Raw genomic sequence first — 23,480 nt, 5'->3', positions numbered from 1 at the left:
TACTTGTCAAAAAGAACACTGCCAATTTACATTATGCGCAAATGTGTAAAAGAATCAGGATTGATCCTGAGCCTTTTATATAAGAAGGGGAAAAATAAGAATCTGTATCTGTTTTGCTTCTTTATGTTCTGCTTATGATTTTTGGACTGTGTGACTGTATTACATATTCAGACAAGTTTTAAAATATAGGCATTAGTCACAATAATAATGCTCTAGTCAACAGCAAATGGCAGATACAATGGTGGTCCCATAAGATTATAACAGAGGTGGACAACTCCTATGGCTTAGTGATACCATAGTCCTCAAAAATGTTGTGGCACAATGCTTTATGTGTTTGTAAATAAACAGTGAGCTGCCAGTTGCACAGAGTATAGCACATGCAATTATGTACAGTACATAATAGACAATGATAATAAATGACTCTGTAACTAGTTTATGTATTTGCTGTACTATATTTTCAATCATTACTTTGTTTTTGTACTGCTGAGCATAGAACACAGGCAAGCATCCTGCCACTGAGATGCATCTTCAGGCCCTTATTATTTTAGAATGCACTCCTTCTATCTATAAAAATAGTTTCCCATAAAGCAGTATACTCGGTCACGTGGCAGGAGCCTTATGTAGCTCATGTATACCAGTATCTTGCTCACTGTTATGGTTTGTATCTGCGTGTTCCCCCAAATCCTCATGCAGTCTTGGGGCAGGCTTCTAGACATTTGATTGATCCATGGCCCAGTGTTGGAATTATGGATGTGAGTGCTACAACCCGCCCTGGAGCGGATAGTTTGCATACAATGTAAGGGAAGGAAAGAGGCTGCTTGCCACCGCTCCTCCCCTTGTGCTCTTGTTGCTTTTGCTGTCTTCCACCACCATGAACAGTTCCCCTGTGCCATGTGCCACCCTGCCTTGGAACCAGCCAAGTATGGACTGAAACGTCCACAAAATGTGGGCTAAATAAACCTTTCCTTCCTTAATTTTGGGTGTCAGGTGTTCTGTCCCAGCAACAAGAGAAAAGTAATCAAGACATGTAACCTTCTCTGTTTGACACAATCTCATATTGTTTTGCTCATTTTGGCTCTAGGAGCAATAGGCTATTCCATGTATATAAACAGCAACAACTGAGGTATGTCCTAGGTGATGCCACCTAGGTTTGCGTAAGTACCCTCTGTGATGTTCACATGATGATGAAACTACCTAACACAATTCTCAGAACCTGTCCAGTTGTTAAGGCAATTGTGACTGTTGGCAAGTATAAAAATGTGAAAGCATTCACTCTTGCTTCCCTTCTGCAAGTCTGCATGCAGAAATATACACCATCAAGTTCAAACACCAAAAATGGACTCCAGCTCACTATCCTGGATGTTAGGATTGTCATCTGCCTTCCAAAGCCAAAGTCAAGCACACAAGGCAGGAACAAAACAAACACAAATGCCAAGATCAGTGGGGTCCTCAGTGCCTGCTAGAATTCCAAGCTGATGTGTTTCACACATGGGTTTGAGATGAACCAATGGGTGATTACAACGTGGCCTCTGGAAGGTTAACGCAAATGAATACCTCTGTGGAGTCTCATAAAAGATAATTCTTAACCGAAGTGAAAGCTGCCTCCCAGCCCCTCTGACCTCAGGCACAAGTTCTGAGCAAATCTGCAATCTGAAGAAGAATCTGCACGGGGGTTCTTCTGTGGGGAGGGCTGAACTGGATCCACATTGTTGATCCATGGCTATTATATCACAGCTATATGTCTTCGACAGAAAAGCCCATTCATGCAGTACAAACTTCCGTTTAATACAAACCCCTGGCTGGACTACAGTAGGACTTTTTGTTTTCTTTCTTTCTTTCTCTCCCTCTTTCTTTCTTTCTTTCTTTTTTTCTTTCTTTCTTTCTTTCTTTCTTTCCTTCTCTTTCTTTATTCATGAGTGATATTCTGATTCTTAGCAACATGATTCCTCAGTAACCACAAATATTCCAGGAATGTCTGGGCTCCTCTACCACAGCCTGCCAGATCCTGACTCCCTCCTGCCCTTAATCATTTTTCTACGATCTGCATTCGAGGTGCTCTCTATGAATGGCTTGAGGTCGAACACTGAAGACACCATTTCTTGCAAAAAAAAAAAAAATTACAAACTGACCAAAGAAAGGAGGAAGAACTAAGCTTTATTTTTGGATAGAATTTTTTAAAAAAGGAACAAGAGAAAAGGGACATTGTCTGAGGCTCAATTTAGAAAAAGCTGCTTCTGATTGCTTACCTTGGCAACTTCCTAAAGCTACTGCTTCTTTATTTCAATCTGCAGAAATTATTATGGAAATCACAACAAATATAGAAATGCTTTTGTTTTGCAGAAACTTTAGGCAGAAGGAGAGAATGGGAAGTATTATTTTGTAAAGGTGGTGAGTAAATTGCAAAGAAAACAGATTAATGTATGTAATCTCCTCAGGTCCCAGTATTGTAGATATTTATGGAAGAAACAAGGTCCCCAGAGATCAAGTGACTTGACTAACAACATATATAGACTTTTACCCCAGTATAAAATTCCCACTCTGAACCACCAAACTCTAGTTTCCCTAAATTGTTTTTTATAAACTAGGGCAGGAAACAATCACTTAGCAACCTGTCATATCTTACTGAAGTAAAACAAAGAGATTAACCTTATCCTTGAGGAAAAGACAAGCCATTTTGTTCCTATCTTAAGAGGAAATTAATTTACTTCACAGAAACTGTGTCATTACACTGGAAGCCTACATAAAGCCCTAATCTGGGACATGCTAGGAAAGTTTGTGGGTATTTTTATTAAGTCACTTCTGAGTTATTCTGGGAAAACTGCAGGAAGAAACAATTTCCTGCCTTGTCCGAAAGGATTAAACAGCATTACAAGTTGATCAGCAAGTAGTCATGAGGACAGGGGGACTTTCTTTGGTCTGTGACACCCCTGACCCATTCCTGCGAGCGTAGAGCCCCACAACTGCTGTCAGTAACCACACTGTCAGCCCTGTTTACTCCATCACTCAGAACTTCAATCTTCCTTTCATGAGCCACCCTGGTTTTATAATTTGAAAAAATAAAATAGAAGGAAACATCCCCAAAACATGAGGCAAGGAAAGACTTTTATTTTAATTAAACACTTCCATCAGAAGTGACAATGAAACAGCTTTAATTGAAAATGTGATCTTGAGGATTTGATTTGAGGGACATCGTCCTTTAGCAGTACACACATTTGAAAACGAGAACCGGTCATGTTTTGAATTCCATGCCTGCGGTGGCTTAGAGCCGAATAAAGTACAAGGTCCTGTTTTAAGGATCCCCCATTTTCATGGTAATATTGCTATCAGGTTCACTGAAAGAAATCGAGTCCAGGTGAGGTGACAGAACTTGCTCACCAAGGGAAGAGGAAAGCAAGGGCATTCCTAGAGCGCCGCGCTAGCACCTGCATCTGGTACGGCATAGACTCTGGCCACGTATGTGTGACAGATAAGGATGAGGGTGTGGGAAGCATCGGGGTTAAAGCCAGTTCGTTCAGACCGCTCTTCACATTGTCGCTTAGTGTTTCCTGCCAATCGCGCACCTCTGAAGCACCCATGAGATGCTGGATGACAGCACTGAGGTGGCAGTGGGAGCCTGAGCCCCAAAGAAATCATCATAAATACTCCCAAACACCAGCAAGACGTATTAGACAGGAAAAGTAAAAAGAGACCTAAGAGGTCTGGAAGCGATGGTAACCCAGTTTGGAGAAGGCCTGAGGGGGGGGGCACTCTGGGGCTGCTGCAGTGCACTCCGGAAACATGAGGGCCTCTGGGTTGCCAGAAGCAGGGCTGTGGGGAGGGTAACCCTGGTGGGCACACTCCCGTCAGTGGGCGCACTCCTCTAGCCCCTCGCCAGCCCGCCAGGCAGCAATGTGTGGGCTAAAGAGGAAGTGCGGTGGTCAAGACCGGGAAGGCACGAGGAGGCCCTCACCTAAAAGGCATGCTCTGGGTGCACCCAAAGTGCAGTCTCCCTGCCCTCCTTCCTGCAGGCTGCAGTAAGTGGTGCTGGGTTCATGGAGGGCGATGGGGAACCCCAAACACAAAGATTAAAATCCAACCAGGCTCAGGCAACATGAATATCTGAGGAACCTCAATACCATAAAGAAGAATCAAAGTCCACCCGTACAGCCAGCATGCAGCGGAGGTGACAGACCAAAAGAGAGCAACCCCACCAGCCCAGCCCTGACACACATGGAAGGTAAAGCCAGTTCCTTCCAGCTCCAAAGCCAAGGAGACAAACTCACTGGGAGCTGGAAGGAGAAAGATCTGCCATATCTCACAGTTGCCTCAGGGTTCCCAAGGGGATGTGAGCTGTTGGTAGTGATAACTTGTAAGGCAGGATCCTGCTAGATCTAAGATCCTGTATTTCTTGCTGCACCTTGCATTATTACAGGGTGGGAACGGGCAGGGGTTACACAAATAAACCAGTCTCAGAGATGAGGGAGCCTTGGGCTCTGCTGATTCAAGATAAAACTTGCTCCCGGCACCTGCCTCCCTCATCCTGGAGGAAAAGACTGAGTCAGTACCTTCACCTTCCTAAGTGGCATCCAGGGCTCCAGCTTTCCAGCATTTCAGGGAATCATTTCTACCCAGAGCCAGTGTTAGTTGAGCAAGAACAACTCAGAATGAGTATCATTGGCCTGCTGAAGAGACATCAGAGGAGGCGGAGTCCATAAGCAGGAATTAACTTTAAATCTCAGAAATTAAAACTAGAAGAGTTGATTCATAAAACATGGCGGGTGGGCGGCAGAGTGCAAAGGACAGGCTGAAGGACAAACCAGTAATGTGGAAGACCAAGAGAGTCCCTCCCACAAGCCTTTCCTATGAATCTTCTGTCTTCCAGTTACACAGGGGCCCAAAGTCAGAGGACTGTGGAAGGCAAAAGATGGATGGAAGCAGAAGGAACGAGGGGAAAGGGTGCTGACCCCAGCGCCTTGCAGAATCAGAATGGTATGGTAGGAAGTCTCCATAGCAATGACAACGTATCCTTTAAAGCTACAAACACAACCTAGAGAGGAGTCAACACTAGGATGAAATGTTCAGGAAGCAACCGAAATGAAAGCAAGTGATACGGAAATATCCACCTGTCATGGCAGGAAATCCACAGACGCTAGCTCAATGGTTCAGTCAGAGTGGAGTGCAGCATATTTTTACATGGAGAAATGATAATTACTTGAAGAACAATATCCAGAAACAGGACAGGAAACCCTTCTGGGGGCTGACATTGGACCGGGCCAGCTTGCTTGCTCTTCCTAAGCTATCGCCCTTTGTGTTCTACTGACTTTTTTGTTTTGGGCAGCTAAACTTTTTAAAATTTTGTTTTATTTTAAAGAGAAAAAAAATTTCAAAACAAGATAATAGGAGGGCAACAATGGTTAAGACATTGTCATTATTATCTTTAAATTAGTTATTCAGAGTACAAGATATAGGCATTTAATTGTCCAAACAATATTAGCATAAACCTTTCTTTTCAATGAACGGAGAGAAATTAGTAGTATAACTATCCTATCTTGTATATATATATTTCTTTCTTTTCCTTTCCTTCTTTTTTCCTTTTCCCATCTCAGCTTCTCTTTCCTTTTGCAGTTTCTTCCCATTTTACAATATCTACTGTACAATTTGGATTTATTTATTCTTTCAGCTTCTCATACTGGGGAGACAACATGGTGTTTACACAAGTGTGTCTGATTTATTTCACTTATATGTATGGTCTTGAGTTGCATCCATTCACCTATGAAAGTCTCCAGTTTATCCTTCTTTATGATTGAGTAGTATTCCATTGTATAAAAAGACCACATCTTTTTATCCATTTCTCAGTTGGTGGGCATTTGGGTTGTTTCCAAGAGTTAGCCATTACAAATTGTGCTGCTATAAACATATATACTGCTATAAACAAATATATCATTGTGGTATGATGTTTTTAATTCTTCTGGGAAGATACCCAGCAGGGGAATAGCTGGGTCAAATGTGAGCTCCAATCCTAGTTTTTTGAGGAATCTGCACACTGATTTCCACAGTGGTTTCACCAGTCCACACTCTACCAGTGGAGAAGGGTTCCTTTTCCCCACAGCCCCTGCAGCATTTGTTATTGGTTGATTTCTTGATAATAGCCATTCTTCCCTGGGTGAGATGGAATCTCAGTGTTGTTTTAATTTGCATGTTTTGAATGACCACTGATGTTAAACATTTTTTCATATATTTATTTGCTGTTTGTATTTCTTCATCTGATATGTGTGTATTCATCTCAGATGCCCCTTTTTGGATTGGGTCTTTCTATTTGGGAGGTCTGATTTTTTTGAGGTCTTTATAAGTTTTCAATAGTAATCCTTTGTCTGAAGAATAGTTGGCAAACATTTTTTCTCACATGTGGGTTGTCTCTTCACTCTGTTGGTGGTTTTTCTTGCTGTGCAAAAGCTTTTTAATAAGATGAGATCCCAGTTGTTGATTCTTTGTGATAGTTACTATGTGATTGGGGTTTTAATCATAAAGTCTTTGCCTACACCAATGTCTTCAAGAGTTTCACCTATTCTATCTTCCAGCATATTTAACATTTCTATTTTAAAATTTAGATCTTCCATCCATTTTGAATTTAGTTTAGTGTATGGTGAAGGATATTGGTTCAATTTTAATCTCTGGCATGTGTAGAGCCAGTTTTCCCAACACTATTTATTAAAGAGGCTATCTTTCTTCCACTGAATATGTTTGGCACCTTTGTCAAAGATAAGGTGACTAAGTATATCTGGAGTTGTTTCTGCATCTTCTAGTCTGTTTCACTGATCTTCAGGTGTGTTGTTTTTTTATAGTAATGTTGTTTTTATCATAGTAGCTTCATAGTATCATTTCAAGTCAGAGATTTTGATGCTCCCCTGCCTTGCCTTTGTTGCCCAGAAATGCCTTCGTTATTTTAGGTCTCTTCTGGCTCCAAATGAATTTTAGGATTGTTTTCTTTAATTCTGTGACATATGCTGTTGATGTTTTGATCAGAATTGCATTAAATCTGTATAAAAGTTTTGGAAGTATGGCCATTTTCACTATATGGGTTCTTCCTCCCCAGGAGCAAGGAATATCTTTCCATTTTCTGAGATCCTCTTCAATCTCCTTTTTCAGATTATTGTAGCTTTCAATGTAGAGGTCTTTTACATCCTTCATTGGATTGATTCCATGGTATTTCATTTTTTTGGGTGCTATTGTGAAAGGTATTGTTTCCCTAATTTCTCTCTCAGTGAGTTTGTTATTTGTGTATAGGAAGGCTATTGATTTTTGAATGTTGTCTTTATATCCAGCTATGCTACTGAATTTGCTTATTAAATCTAGCTGTTTTCTTGTGGAGTTTTTGGGGTCTTCTATGTAGAGTATTGTGTCATCTGCAAATAATAATAATTCACCTTCTTCCTTTCCTATCATTATTCCTTTTCTTTCTTTCTCTTGTCTAATTGCTCTGGCTAAAGTTTCCAGGACTATGTTGAATAAGAGTGGAGACAGTGGACATCCTTGTCTTGTTCCTGATTTTAGAGTGAAAGCTTTCAGTTTTTGTCCATTTAGTATGTTGTTGGCTGTTGATTTGCCATTGATGGCTCTTATCAGATTGACCTAAATAGCATCTATTCCAATGTCTTTCTTTCTTTCTTTTTTTTTTGAGACAAGATCTCGTTATGCAGTTCAAGCTGGGCTTCAGCTCACTTTGTAGCCCAGGCTGGTCTCAAACTTACAACAATCCTCCTGCCTCAGCCACCAAGTTCTGGGATTACAGGCATGTGCTACTATGTCTGGCTCTATGCCAATTTTCTGTAAGGTTTTTTTGTCATGAATGGGTGCTAGACTTTGTCAAAAGCTTTCTCTGAATGTACTGAGATGATGATATGATTTTTGTTCTTAGCTCTGTTAATATGGTGTATTACATTTTTTTGATTTACATATGTTAAACCATTCCTGCATCGCTCAGATGAATCCCACTTGGCCATGGTATATAATCTTCTTAATGATTTGCTGCATTCTGTTTGTCAATATCTTACTGAGGATTTTCGCATCTATGTTCACTAGGGAAATCGGCTTGTAGTCCCCTTTCTTAGTTGGGTCTTTCTCTGGTTTTCATATCAGGGTAATGCTTGCTTCCAGGAATGAATTTGGGAGTGTTGCTTCACTTTCAGTTTCATTAAAGAGTTTGAGAAGTAGTGGTTTTCTCTAAATATGTTGTAGAATTCAGCAGTGACTCTGTCAGGGCCTGGGCTTTTCTTTGTTGGGAGGTTTTCAATTATATCTTTGATTTCATTGATTGATATTGGCTTATTTAGGATTTTTATATCTTCTTGATTCAGCTTGGTAATTCATATATATCAAGGAATCTGTCTATTTTTTCTGCATTTTCCATCTTATTAGAATACAAGTTTTCAAAGTAGGTATAGATGATCTTCTGGATTTCTGCAGGATCCATTGTGATTTCACCCTCCTCAGTTCTAACTGCATGGATTTGAGTCTTTTCTTTCCTTTTTTTGATAAGGTTGAATAAGGCTTTTTTGACTTTTTTTAATCTGTCAGAGAACCAACTCTTCAATTCATTGATTGTTTGTATTGTTTTCTTAGTCTCTGATGTGTTAATTTCTGCATTAATCTTGATAATTTCTTCCCTCATATGAGATTTTGGCTTAGCTTGCTCTTTTTTTTTTTCTAGGAGTTTGAGGTTCATCATTAACTTGTTTATTTGTGCTTGCTCTGTTTTCCTGATAAGGATATTTATTGCTATAAATTTCCCTCTTAGGATTGCTTTCATTGTGTCCCATAAATTCTGGTATGTTATGCTGTCATTATCATTTAATTGTAGAAATTGTCTAATTTCTTTTTTAATTTCATCTGTGACCCTTTGGTTGTTCAGAAGGGTGCTATTTAATTTCCATGTGTTTGTGAAGTTCTTGTGGTTTCTTTGGCCATTGCTTTCCAATTTCATTGCACTATGGTCTGATAATATACATGGGATAGTTTCAATTCCTTTGCATTTACTTAAGCATGTTCTATGAAAGAGTATATGGTCTACTTTGGAGAACATCCCATGTGCAGCTGAGAAGAATGTTTATTCTGACGTTGTGGGGTGAAATATTCTGTAGACATCTACTAAGTCTTTTCATCCAGTTGATCTGTCTTTTTGTGATAGAGGGGGTATTGAGATTCCCCCAATAGGATTGTATTAGTGTTTATTTGACTTTTCATGTCCATTAATATTTATATTATATAGTTGGGTACATCAATATTTGCTCCATATATATTTATGATTGTTATCTCTTCCTGTTGGATTGTTTCCTTTACAAGGATGTAGTGACCTTGTTTGTTTCTCTGAGTCAGTCTTGACTTGAAACTCATTTTGTCTGCAAATAGAATAGCTACCCCTGTTTTTTCTGAGTTCCTCTCACATGGAATATTGTTTTTCATCCTTTGACTTTCAGTTTATGAATTTGTTTTGGAATTAAAAGTGTTTCTTGAATACAGCATATTGTTGGATCTTCCTTCTTGGTCCTTTTTGCCAGTCTGTGTCTTTTGACTGGTGAGTTGAAAACATTAACATTGATTGTTAAAACTGATATGTATGGACTTATCCTTTCATGTTATTTTCCTGTTGTTGGCTTCTCCTCTTTTTCTCCCCCTCCCTCTGTTTAGTTGTCTGCCTTGCCTGGTGGATTCCTTCTTCTGGAGTTCATGGAGTTGTAGTCCTTGTTATCTCCTTCTAGAATATCCTTCAGTACATTCTGGAGTGCTGGGTGGTGGTCATAAATTTCCTCAGATGTTTTTTGATGGAAGTATCTTATTTACACATAGTTTTGAAAGATAGTTTTGTGGGGTACATCAATCTGGGTTGAAACTTGTTTTTCTTTAAAACTTGAAATACTTTAAACTCTCCTTGACTTGAGGGTTTGTGCCGAGAAGTCAGCTTTTCCCTAACAGCTTTTAAGATACCATTCTAGTGTTGAATTTTTGGAATCTTGATTATGATATGCCTGGCTGTAGATTTTTTTTTGACTGTGGCTAATTGGAGTTCTCACCATCTGTATGTCAAATTCTTTTTCCCTAACAGGAAAGTTTTCTTCCATGATGTCTGTGAACAGTTTTTTTTTAATATCATTTTTGCTATCTCCTGCTTTTTCACTGATGCCAATGAATCTTAAGTTATTCTTCTTTGCCTCATCTAGCACCTCTTGGATAGATTTATTGATTTCTCATGGTCCAGATGCTAGAATATAGCAATGTGAGGAGGAGGAAGGAGGTAGGCAGCAGCACCGTCTCCCTGAGATGGGACTTACTGTGTGAGAGGGGTGGTTCAAACCTGTGGATTCTTTGCTATTTTTAAGGAATCTTTCCTTTCATGATCAATAACTGCAAGCCTGTCTTCTGTATCTGAGATGCTGTCTTCACATCGGCTCAATTTGCTGCAAATACTTTCAATATAATTTTTATTCTCCTGGCTATCTCCTTGAATCTACCCTGTGGATTCCATTTCATTCCTATGTTGAGTATTATGGCTTGCATACTTTTGTTAAGCTCCTGTATTTTTTGTCTGTATCTGTTCTAGAGTCACTAAGCATGGTTTTCACTTTTGACGCCATCTCTGCAGTTATCTGGGAAATTGTTTTTGATTTGATTGTTTTCTAGAGCCCCATTCAATTGCTTTGTTGTTACTTCGGAGAGGCCAGGTGGGTGGCTTTCACATCGTCCCACCTCACTGCCCCCTGGGTTTGCCTTTGGTGAACTGGATGTACGGGGTTGCATCTTGTTTAAGTGTCTTCTCATTTTCTTTCCTCTTTTTGTTTAATTTCTGGGGCGATGCCAGTAAATTGCCTTTGGTGGGTTACTTTATTGCTAGTATTTAGAGCACTTAGGAAATGACTGCTCTGAGTTATCTTCCAGGTGTAGCTGGGTTTTGAGTCTGTCGCAAGGTCCTACGTCTTCAATTTGTTGGGAATGAAAAGTTGCTGCCCATTTGGCACAGCCATTGGCTCCTTGGCACTGTGCCACAGTATTTTCTATGACCCTTAGTCAATCTCAGTCTTGGAATTCCAAGAAGAATATCTGTTTAGATTCATTATGTCACTTTTGGCTACAGTGATACCATCAGCAATAACAGTAGCAACAATCACAACCTAGAAAATAACAAACTGAGTTAACTATTAATTTGCCACCTTTAACTGCATGAACTAAATGTGTAGTTATATAACAAGATTTCAAACATACCACAAAATTAATATGTCAATTTTACTGTCAGGGGTTAAAATTTAAAAGTGGTTAGGGAAAAAATAGAGAGGTAGAAGAAGAGGAAGAGTGTAGAGGTAAGGCTGTAGGAAAAAAGGGTACTGTACTAATTCTGGGAAGCTAGTGCAGAAGACTGGAAGGAAAGAGAAGGAAGAGATAAAGAGAATAACAGAACAGAATAGAACAGAACAACAACAATGAGACTAGAAATCACATTCACATTCATATAAAAACAAGATCAAACAATGGAGACAAAAAAAAAGAAAAAGAAAAAGAAAAAGAAAACCACCACCACCACAACAAAAAACAAACAGAAGAGATGGAACCACTTTCAGGTTTGTTTCTGCTGTCGCTGGTAGACCTGTGGAGACAAGAGTCCTGATCCATGTTGATTTAGTCTAGCAAGCTATCAGTAGTATTTTGGTGGAGCAGGGAACCTGCACCTTCTGGCTGAAACCAGACTTATTCAGCCTACAGCTGTCACCACACCTTCTGTGAGCCTGAGCCCAGCTGGGAGCCTCTAGATGGAGCCAGCAGCTGTTCTGAGTTCTGAACTCAGCCAGCCCCTCTCCAAGATGGCTCTTGGCCAATCAGTCTCTTGTGTGGGATGACTGAGCTCTCAGCACTCACTGCCATCTAGTGCAGTCCTTTACATCTGCTGCTCCCCTCCACTGCTGTGTCTCTCTGTGGAGGTCTCTGAGGTCACCAGCAGTCATTGTGTGTCCACAGGTTTGAGCCATCACTCTCATACAGTGAGTCCCATCTCAGGGAGAAGGTGCTGCTGGTTACCTCCTTCCTCTTCCTCACATTGTTATATTCTAGCATCTGGATGGCAACACTCAGAGAGGCTCTTTCTCTGATGCTTACCACTCTGCCATCTTGGTGCTTCCCTTCTCTAACAACTGCTTTGACCAGGATTGGGCATTGATAATCTTTAATGTGCTTACTCTGAAATCCCACAGTTTTGCTGGGGCGTATTCAGTGGTATGTGATCCTTATAGAAAGCAAAATGTAGGGAAACTATAAATGCACTTTACTAAGGGATTAAAATAATAACACAGGTTGCATTCACTTTATCAAATGCAGTGCACATGGAGCGAACTTCAAGACACTGCTCCATAATACACATCTTTGATGGGTCTGGGGTGCAGCTCATGGGTAAAGCACTTCTCGAACATGGATGAAGCCCTGGGTTCAATTCTCAGTACCACAAAAAATGAAACAGAACCAATGTACAATGAATAACTCACAATAAAACCAGAAGCACACAGAAAGAATTGTGCATGTGTGTGAGTGTGAGTGTGCATATGCTTAGGAAGAAGTTAGAAGGACACACATCCAGCCAGTGGCAAGCAACCACATGCAAGACAGGAAAGCGCCAGTGAGCACCGTGGTTTTTCAGTATCATTTCACCCTATGATTGGAATGTGGGGAATTACAAATAATTTTTATTTTTAAAAGAAGATAATTTAGTTGAAGATGAGGGGAAGGAGGAAGAGAGAGAGGACAGACAGCTACTCAAGACAAGTAGGGAGTTTTAAAAGTGAATAAGTGCTAATTTTTTCCTTATACTTCAGGGAGAAGGGCAGCACAGGAGGATGCTCTTTGCCTGCTGGCAGGCAGGGGCCCTTTGTCTGCCTTTTATCTTTGAACTGATATTTGCACAGAGAGAGGGCAGCTGCCCATCAGAGCCCTCAGAGCCTGGCAGCTGGGGCAGACATGGGAGAGCCCAAGGTGCCTTGACCTGGCCTCCCCCGACAGCTCCATGAGGACAGCCACACCTGATCCTCCGCCTCTAATGCCCCCAGGTCAGAGCAACCCTTGACTGTCCACTTGCTTCTGAGTTATGACTACCTCAAGTCCAAGATGAGTTCCTGCAGGAACTTTGGTGTCATTCTTGCCACTTAAATTCAAATTCCAACCTCAAATTTGCATCACTATATTTAATCAAAATAATAGACCCTTAAACATCACTAAGTCTCTGAAAAGCTCAAAGTGTCACAGAAATTATGTTTTCTTTTCTTTGATTCTCCTGAAACAAACAGGATGACAATTTTTGTTTGTTTGAGACAGGGTCTCTCTATGTTGCCCAGGTTGGCCCTGAACTCCTAGGCTGACACCATCCTCCTGTTTCAGCCTCCTGAGTAGTTGAGACCACAGATGTGGGCCACTATATTCAGCTCTGGGTTGGAGTGATTGTAAATCAGCACTTGGCAACATATCTGTGGGTGTCGTATAATGGACTGGGGCTAAGGAAAGTTTCTAGGGGCTGCCATAGCAATAACTGCAAAATGAAATATGATACTAAAAAATTCTTTACAGTTGAAAACATAATTTCTTTTTTCTTTTTTCTTTCTTTCTTTTTTTTTTTTTTTTGGTTTTTCTCCAGTACCAGGAACTGAACTCACGACCTTGCGCTTGCCAGGCAGGCGCTTTTGCCGCTGAGCTAAATCCCCAGCCCCGAAAACATAATTTCTGACTAATGTGTGACTCTTGCTACAATAGTTATGAGCACAGGAAGGATTTTATTGTTTCAGACGCACACTTCTGGGTGTTCATTTTTTGTTTTCTTCTTTATCACAAATGTCACCCACAGGACAGGTAAGTGGGATCTGACAAACTGAACACAGGCTTGGCTGGGGTGGTTGAGGATGGGAAATCAGGTTTTCTCATGAATACAGCTGCTCCCCAGCTTAGGATGGGCGATATGGTCTATTAAATCCATCCTAAACTGAAAATACTATTAATTTGAAAATGCATTTAGCACACCTTCCTTACTGCATATCACAGCCTTCCCACCCACACGGCACTGGCTGTGTCCCCTCCTGGTCAGATGGCCGACTGACAGCCCTGACAGCAGTCACTGCCCCATTGCAAGACAGGAAGGGACCACAAATCATTGCCCAAGGATGCAAGATCATTACCCAAGGACGCAAGATCAAAGCTCAAAATCTGAACTACAGTTTCTTCCGCATGCATGGCGCTTCATACCGTCGCAAAGTACAACACTACATCAAAGCATCCTTGCTTTCGTTCATCAGGGTTTCCAAGAATGGATGTGAAACTCATACATTAGAATTTAGACGTACATGTTGTTGAGAGGAGAAGAAGATTGCCAGAGAGCTAAAGAATTTCCAATAAACCTTTCACTATGGCTCCTTCAAGGTCTAACTCAGATGCAACAGGAATCCAGACGAGGACAGGGATGAAAGTCCTCGTCCCTCCATTCAGGGCAGGGATGTCCGTGCCGGTCCCTCCCGGCTCACAGGCCACTGGATCCTTCATGGGGGTCAGGCAGATGGCTGAATGCAGGCCAAGTGGACGTGGCTGCCCCCAGCATGTCTAGAGGACATGAGCAGGATCTGTCCTGCCCACCCCACACAAGGAAGCAGTGCGGGGCAGGGGGACAGAGGGTGAGGGTTAAAGCTTGGAGTGAGCCACCCTTTCAGGCTCTGGCCACCTACATGGGTGGGTGAGTAGAGGCACCCGTGGAGCCCGCCGCAACAGATGGGAGGAGGAGGGCGAGGCATCCTCTTTTAGTTACTTCAAGAAAGGGGTTAATGGGTTCCAACTGACTCACTGGGAGCAGCTAGACACAATGAGGACAAGACACTCCCACAGCGAAAACCTCACAACACAAAGGTTGGCCTCATCTGTGAGAAGCAAGCAAGTACGGTATATTCTGGACAAGTAAGTGAAGATCTAAGCCTTGAGTTAATTCTCAGGGCCTCATCGAGCCAGAGGTCATGTGTTCGGGCACTGTTTATGGATGGGAAGCACAGCCGTGTTAACTGTCACCTGCATGGATGGATGTCCTCAGCCCCTTCTCTTACCCACCTGGCCACTGCTCAGCCACACTCCTTGGCCTCATGAAGTACAGGGTTCTTTATAGGATACTGGTTCTGCTCCCTAAGGACGCCAGGCCGAGGAGGGTACCCTCGGACCATGGTCTTCTGCCTGGAAAAGCCCCATGCTGCCAGCCCTCCAGAGCCCAGCAGACATAAGCAGGACACTGACACAAGCAGCACTTTGAAGACATGGCTTCCTCCTTGGTGCAGCTCTGTCCCTTGTAGAATTTCTGACAGTGGCCCGGCAAGAGGGGAGGCTACCACCTCAGGGACACTTCCTACTTACTTCCTACTTCAGTCTACTTCCTACTTCTGCCTCTGAAAAGCAAGAAAAAGCCCCACTAGAGCAAACCACTTGGGTCTTATATTACAAAGTAAGATTTTTAATACAGATTTGAAAAAGCCAAAGGAAACCAACAAGAACAGCAAAGACATTGCAAATAGTTATGGAACAACCTGGGATTTGAAGACCTTCAGGAACGTTCTTGCTCTTTCTTTGGTCCATGCTGGATCTGGCTGTAGACAGTGCTCTGACATGCGGGCAGCTGGGCCAGGTTTTCGGGCTGAAGCTAGGACCTCTCACATGGAGGGAGAGGCTCTGAGCTGCCTCTGAGTGGGGTCCACCCAGCACCCCACCTTCCACCATCCAGGAGCGGTCTCCTCCTGCGTTACTAGTTTTCTTACTCTGACTATCCTAGGTGCCTGCCTCAGCTGGCAGAACAGGTTCGTCCACTGCGGCTGGTGTCAGACTGCAGTAAGGAAAGTCTAATGATGGGCTTGTCGAGGGAGCTCTCCCAGCAGCCAGTAGGGAGTGAACTCCCTGATTCCCCTCATGTCATGGGTGCACTCAGCACCCCTGGGGCCTCTTCCACATTCCTCCCGCTCTCCAGGGAGCTCACTGCTGATGGTGCCCAGGAGATGGTGGTGACACGTCCTCCTGAGATGCAGCTGTGCTGCACAGATACATGGCTGGGACACACAGCAGCCACACCCAGACCACCTAGTACAGTGCCACATTCATGCTGTTGTTGTTATTGCTGTTGCGAGACAGGGTCTTGCCATGTTGCCCAGGCTGGTCCCCGCACTTTCTTGGGACAAGTGATCCTCCTGCCTCACTCTCCTGAGTTACTGGGATGACAGGCATGTACCACTGCACCCTTCAATCATGGGCTTTGAAAGAGTGAATCATTTTAAATACACCCAAAGAGAGGTTATGCAAATAGAAAAAAGTAGGGGTGTATGCGTGACAAAACATATTACCATATAGATTACAAAATGCTAACTATCCTTATGGAAAAATAGTAAAATACTTGTTTCATTAAAGTTTGAGTCTTCTTCTAAACTACTCTTGCAAGAACAGTAAGAATCTAGACATTTTAAAACACGTCATCTTCTAAGGATTTTTAGAAGACAGTTTCCCCCAACTAATTTAGGTATCATTGTTTTTTCTTCTGGCAAGCAATTTTCCTTAGCCAGAGCTGGGAGTTAGGTCTGCAACAGTCCTTCCCAAAATAAGGGGTGCTGAGCAGCCTGGCTCCCCCTGATCCTATGAAGTCTGGGAGAAAGTGAGAAGGAACAAACTGCCTCTGAAGACAGGAAACCATTCCAGGGGGACATGCTCAGAAAGGGCACCTGCCCCCCACCACACGCTGATATGTGCTAGAAAGACATCAAGGGGAAAGAAGCCAGAGAAATAAATTTGCCCCTGCATATAAGGACATGAGAGATGCCGATCAGATCCTACTTCTGAAGCATCAGATTCCATCTGATCCCAGAGAGAATGGACACCATCAAGAAATCAAACAATAACAAATGCTGGTGAGGCTATAGGGGAAAAGGAACCCTTCCACATTGTTGCTGGGAATAGAAACTAGTGAAAGCACTATGGAGATTCTTCAAAAACCTAACACTAGAAATTCCACTTGATCCAGCTATCCTCCCCTTCTAGATATTGTACTGAAAGAGTTCAAAACGCCATATCACAGTGATCCATGCATAACCATGTTTATAGACACACAATTCACAACAGCTAAATCTTGAAAGTATCAACAGATGAATAGACAAAGAAAATGTGGTGTTTACACACAATGGAGTATTATTCTTCCATAAAGAAGGATAAACTTAGGTCATTTGCAGGAGAATGGATGCAGCTTGAGACTATAATGTTAAGTGAAATAAATCAAACATAGTCTTAAGTATCACACGGTTTCTCTTATATGAGAAACTCAGGGTATAAATAGAGTAAAATAAAAGGTAGATAGATAATAGGAAGTAGGGAGATAGATGTTTTGCAAAATGGGAAGGAGATCAAGAGATGGAAGGGGGGAAAGGAGGCAAGGGAACAGGCATGAAAAAAGGAATTAAGGTGTGTTATGTACATGGACCAACTCCACACACGGAATGTAATCATTATGTACTGCAAACACGTGCTAATAAAAAATAAAACTTGCAATATTAATCTTATCGTAAATGTAATGCAAAACAGCAACAAACCAGTGGCATGTGTTCGTCGTAGAAAACATAAAGACTACAAATAAGCAAAGCACAGAGTCTGTAAACCCAACTCAGACACACTTCTGAGAGCTGCTTGTCCCCTGGCTGTGGCCTTGGGGTGCAGACAGATAGTTCCTGACCATGATGGTTCAACTTACAATTTTTTGACATTACAGCAGTACAAAACAATCAATCTGTTTTGTGTGTTCTGTACAATATTCAACAAATTATATGAGATATTATACCTCTGTTATAAAGTAATCTCTGTGCTAACTGACTTTGCCCAGCTGTGGCTACTGTAAGTGATCTGGGCATGTTTAAGGCAGCTGGGCAGGTGCATTAAATGTATTTTGAGCTTATGAAGTTTCCAATTTACAAGAGTTATTGAAACTTTCTAGATTTCTCTCTCAAGTTCTTTGGGTATATATCATGGAGAAAAGCACCATTTTCACAGTTGTGAGGATTAAGTGAGATTATTTCATAAAGCACTAAATTCACAGCCTGAGATGTACTAAGAGATTAGCAAATATGTATTGTTAGCAATAGTATCAATGATAGTCTATTGGTGTTAAAAGTAGTACAGTGCTCATGGAGAAATGTCAAAAATGTTCAAACTCAATGTGACTTCTATAGATTTATTTTAAGGAAATAAGCTGCAAACCCGTATAAAAAGATAGGAATGGGATGCTTTTGGAAACAGTGAACAGTTGGAAGCAACCCAAATTTCAAAGGAAAATAAGGGTTAGATCAACAATTTTCATATTATGTTCCCATATAAAATTATATTTTCACTTAATCACATGAACTAGGTGGCAATTTAGGTCAGCGCTACTGGTAAAAAGCTAGAAAAGAGCATAAAAATTTTATCTACCTTCTAAGTACAATAAAATTAAAACAAACTTCTTTAATCACAGAGAAACTGGAAAAGAATTCGCCCGGATGCTAGCTGTGTGTGTGCTTGGAGTGGTGGGAGTCTGCATAATTTTTTTTTCTTTCTTTTTTTTCTTTTTTCAATTTTGCTCTAATAAACAGGTATTACTTTTATAATGCTAAGACAAAACAAAATATCCATATTTGTAAAAGTCCAACATGATGTGAGGCCCCATTTCTTAAGATCTTTGAGTCCACAATAAATTTTGTACATGGCCCCTCCCTATTCAGAATTTAAGTGCAAATCCCAACATATATTTTATGATGAGAAAACACCAAATAATTGCCATTTTATTTCCTTTGGTTGAAGACACTTTGTTCTGATGTAGCCTAAACTCCCTGTAGGACAAGCATGGCCGCTTGTGCCCAGGCACACATCCCCAGGCACATCCTTACCATTGTGCGTCTCCATGGCGCGTTCTGGACACACAGCTGATCCCTCCGGCCCCACACACCAGTACATACTGGGTGGTTTCTGCGACATGCCAGCCATCAACCCTTGAGGCAGCTGATCTCCAAAGGCAGGTACTACTGTTGTCACCACTACCTGGAGAATGGGTCAGGACATGGACGCACAGTCATGGTTGACCAGAAACTGCTTTCATTCCTGTGGTGAAAAACATCATCACATCAGAAAAACTTTTTCACTCAGGTCCTTTCTTGCAATCCCTGCAAATATTTACTAATTATATTGGTTCACTGATATTTTGCTTTCTTTTCCAGTATTTTTCTCCATGGTCCATCCATCCGACCAAGCCCATTAGGTGCAGGAAGTGAAAGGGCCAAGCTTCCCCCATCCCACCTACACTGGACTCAGACATTGTCTCCCTAAACAATCCCAGAACATGCAGCAGTAAGGGCTCGATCATTATTTAGTCATCACACATTCACCGGGAAAAAAATGTCCAGAAAAAACTGTTACTGGTTCTGAAGACAACTTAGTCAGAACTTTGGCAGCCAGCAAAAGTGAACCCCAGGAATTTTGCCTCTCTCATACAGGACATATGGCCATGCCTAGAGACATACTTTTGGTTGGCACACTTGGTGGGGGAGAATGCTACAGGCACGTAATGTGTAGAGATCAGGGATCTTGCTAAATACCCTACAACGCACAGGACAGCCACTGGCAACAGAGTTACCTGCCCCATGGTGGAGAAACTGCGTTGGTTTAAGACTTATCTCTTAAAGCCAATAAGACTATGGCAAGCTGCTGAGACCGAGCACTGCTCTTCTATGCTGGGCTCTCATGGGCTTGGAGGTCTGCCCACCATGATTTCCTATTCTGCTTTCAAGTTGATCAAAAGGCCAGAAATGTCTTGAGGGCCCAGCTCTGACTTGGCATGGGGAGGCCTCCATGATAGGAAGGTATAACCCTATGAATGTATGTAGACTGTCCCAGACACAAAGTACAAGGTCAGGGACACTGAGACAGATGGTTCCAAAATAGTGCAGCTATAATAATAACAAGCTGATAATACTAATACTAATACTAATACTAAAATCAGGACTATATAAATAATGCCAATATGTAAAGGCAAAAGCACAGTGCGGAAGTCAAGGTATAGAGTGCTTCTGATACTCCCAAGTGTGCCCTCCACCTGAAACTTGTGTGTCTCGGTTTTCTCATCTGTTAAAAATAGACACCCAGCCGGGCGTGGTGGTGCATGCCTTATGATCCCATCACTCCAGAGGCTGAGGCAGGAGGAATGCTGCGGCAGGAGGATTGTTTTGAGTTCAAAGCCAGTTTGGGCTACATACTGAGTTCAAAGCTAGCCTGAACTACATAGTAGACCCTGTCTCAAAAAAATAAAAATAGACACCTAGCCCATACCCTGGCACTCTCACAGACTGCTGTGGGAATTCACTCAGGCAAAAGTTGTGCAGTCATCACCTTTTTACCACAGGGCTGGTGTAGTCATTACTGCAATCACAATGCTGGGGCACGGGAGAGGGGAGGGGAGGCTCTGTCTCCCCAGTAAGGGCTCCCGGAGCAAGCTGCAGAAACAAACAGTCTGTGAGAGCACTCAGAATTTCTCATCTGAAAGCCTGGAAATCAGGCACCTGGCCCAGTAGGCTGGTTTCTTTGAGGCAGAGGAAGGTGGATGGAGAAGAGCCCTCACCTTCTTGAACCGAAAAGGAAACACCCGAGTTTGAAGCTGGGAAGCCTGAAAAGTCCAAGGAGGAAAAGAAAAATGATCTATCTACACAAAACCCAGGAGATGATTAAAGCCTCATAAACTCTAAAATCCAATTCGGAAAATCAAGCTGGGAGCTGGGACAAGGAGAACAGCAAGCCGGACTGTGTTGTAAAATGCAGGCTCCAAACTGCACACTAACGTTCAGAAGCTGAGAAGTGTAGTCACCGTCTGCTTTTGAACACCTAAACAGCGACGAAACATACCTCACGTCTTAAAGATCCCAGCAGCAGACATTCCTTCTCAAAACAGAAGAGCTGCCATATAATGTTTTTAAGTTACCAAAGAAAACATCTTTAAAATATTTTGTATTAATCTTTTCCCAGTGCACTTGGTTCCCCTTTCAGTTTCCTTTTGCAAATCAGTCTACAAATGGAGGCTTTTGCTGCTGGAGCAGTTTTTAAACTATAATTAGCATTTTGGCTCACACCCTAAGGTAGAAGCTTTCAGATGAGGTAACTCAAGTTTTGCTGTCTTTGCCCTTAAACAGATCTTCGCTTCCTCCGGCTTCTTTTGGGTTCAGACCAGTGCAACAGATCATGATTGTAAGTTCCATGTTTTCTATTCATTCTACATGTTGAAGACATTTTCTGCAGTAATGATTATTTTAATACTTTTTAAAGAGCCTGCCTGGCAAGCTCAAGATCCTGAGCTGGATTCCCGGTACCAAAAAAAAATTTTTTTAAAGATTACGAATTTCCTTTTGCCAACTCTTTAAAGCCTACATTAACGAATACACTTAAATGCTTAAAGAGAAAGAAAACAAGAAAGCTGGTGTTCATTCGACCAGTGTTTTACTGAGCCCTCTTGGGGAGGAGTAAACTTACAAGTTCGTGAAACTGGAGGGGACGGCAGACAGTAAAATAAGTAGTTGCTCTAATATCTTTTTTCAGGAAGTTTGGGACGGGCTGTCAGTCAATACAAAAGGGAAGCGTGTTACAAATGCTCCTACCACCTAGCTCCTTTTTGAACACAGGCCAGCGTGACACGTCTGGCCCGTGGTTCCAGACATCCCTTCACACTCTTTGCACCCCCGACTGTACTGGCTGGCTCCCCGATTTGTTTAACAGGCTTGCAGATGGCAAAATATCATCCAGCTGCAGGGAAAAGAACTATATTGTTCTCAGTCCCAGGTGAGCACAGAAGGCTGGGGAACGGAAGGCTCCAGGAGACTGAAGCTGCAGGGAAGTCAAGGTTACCCGGCTACTGTTCAGTCACTGAATCTACCTCTCTGCACAGGGCACCTTTGTTATGGTGACCAGAACACCACAGCGAGCAAGACACTGACCCGGGAGCTCCAGTGGGGAACGGGGGTAACTAAGCAGAAATTAAGCAGAGAAAGAAGAAATACATGGCCAGTGGAACTGCTAGAAGGCTGCAGAGTGAGGGATGTGAGAGAGAATGTGCGTTGAGAGGCGGCCAGGGAAGGCCTTCGTAATCCATGTGGAGATGTGGTCAGTGATGCGGAGGCCCTGAGCCGCAAAGCAGGCTTGGCCAGGGCGGCTGGGCATCACCGGCCTGATGGTCAGAGATGCCAGAGGCCGGAACTCCCAAGCACAGGAAAGAAAAGAAGGGGTTCCCCTGGCTTTCCTGCCCATAGTGAGGAGAAGTTATTGAAGAGTCCCACGGAGAGGACTGCGGGGATTCTATTTACCTATTTAAATACCTATGTCCCTGTCTACTGTCTCACACTGGCTGCCAGAGAACAAGGGAGGTGGAAATGGTGGACAGAGGTGAACGCATGAGGAAGAAGGGAACGCGTTTTGGGGCAGTCTTAACAAGACTTGGTAACAGACTGAATTCAGACAGGAGGGACTAGGATGAGGACAACATCTAGGTCTGTGATCCGAGCAACTGTGTTGACTACCGGCCACTTTCTGAGATGTGCAAGCGCAGGGGAGGGAAAAAGTTTGGCCACAAAACCTCCCTTAGGGACAAATCAGGTGTGGGTATGTTACTAACTTTTTCTCTTTTTCTTTCTGCATCATGTGCAAAGTCAATGAAAACCCAAGTGTAAAAGGCATTTCATGTTAAGGTTTTCTAAACCGGTCACAGTGCAGTTGTCCTTTTAGTGTGTGGGTACTTTGCTGTCATGTCAGTGACAGGCTGTACTAAAAATGGGGTATGTGGTGAGAGGTTTGCTAAGAACACAGCTGCCTGTCCCTGCTTCTATGCAAGGGGAAACACTTCATGCCCTCAGACTGTGAAGGGGCAGGCTGAGCTACTCCTAGGGTCCCTGAATTCTCCTCCACTCTTTCCACCCACCTCCAGCCACCCTAGGCTTCCTCGATTCCCTGACAGAGAAGGTAAGCAACAGCACTGGCAGTTATCTGACATGTTCCAAGGAGAGGAGGTGCCCAGGCCACTGCCTGGCCCAGAGCGACTCCAGAGCAAGGACACACACACACACACACACACACACACACACACACACACTCACTCTTGCCCGAACTTACCAGGACCGATTTTCTCCAAAGAAACCCGAAGCCAGCCTGGGGCTTCCTACTTTGTTTCTTGCCTGGGCTCCCCCACTCTAGCCCTCTACCCCAGCCCCGTCCAGTGTGAGGCTTCGGGGTTCCCTGGCTGCACCCCATCCGCAAGCCCGGAAGGCGGGAGGAAGCAAGGCGGCGACTGGAGGAATCGCCCGCGTCCCCTGCACCCCCAGAGCCGAGCCCCACGGTGCCCGGGCCCAGACCACCCCTGCCCGAGCACGCGGCCGCGGAGCAGCGGCCGGGGCTGCACGCAGGCCGGGGGATGGGGTCCG

At 42.9% G+C, this 23,480-nt stretch overlaps 1 protein-coding gene across 2 annotated transcripts in view; it reads right to left on the bottom strand.

The window, feature by feature from the left end:
* Lrrk1 (leucine-rich repeat kinase 1) overlaps nt 1-23,480 on the bottom strand; it is a 127,346-nt gene that overhangs the window by 103,358 nt on the left and 508 nt on the right. The window contains exon 2 of one of the 2 annotated variants that reach the window (XM_013512546.1): nt 18,918-19,128. In XM_013512546.1, the coding sequence (XP_013368000.1) occupies nt 18,918-19,014 (97 nt within the window). In that variant the 5' untranslated portion in view covers nt 19,015-19,128. Of the gene's footprint in view, nt 1-18,917; nt 19,129-23,480 lie in introns of those variants that run through there. The other variant, XM_013512547.1, reaches the window with a different exon arrangement.

The sequence above is a fragment of the Chinchilla lanigera genome, unplaced genomic scaffold (assembly GCF_000276665.1).
Source record: "Chinchilla lanigera isolate Chin_1 unplaced genomic scaffold, ChiLan1.0 scaffold00015, whole genome shotgun sequence".
NCBI lineage: Eukaryota > Metazoa > Chordata > Mammalia > Rodentia > Chinchillidae > Chinchilla > Chinchilla lanigera.
Note: the sequence above shows the minus strand (reverse complement) of the source record. Positions and strands in the feature narration are given on the sequence as shown.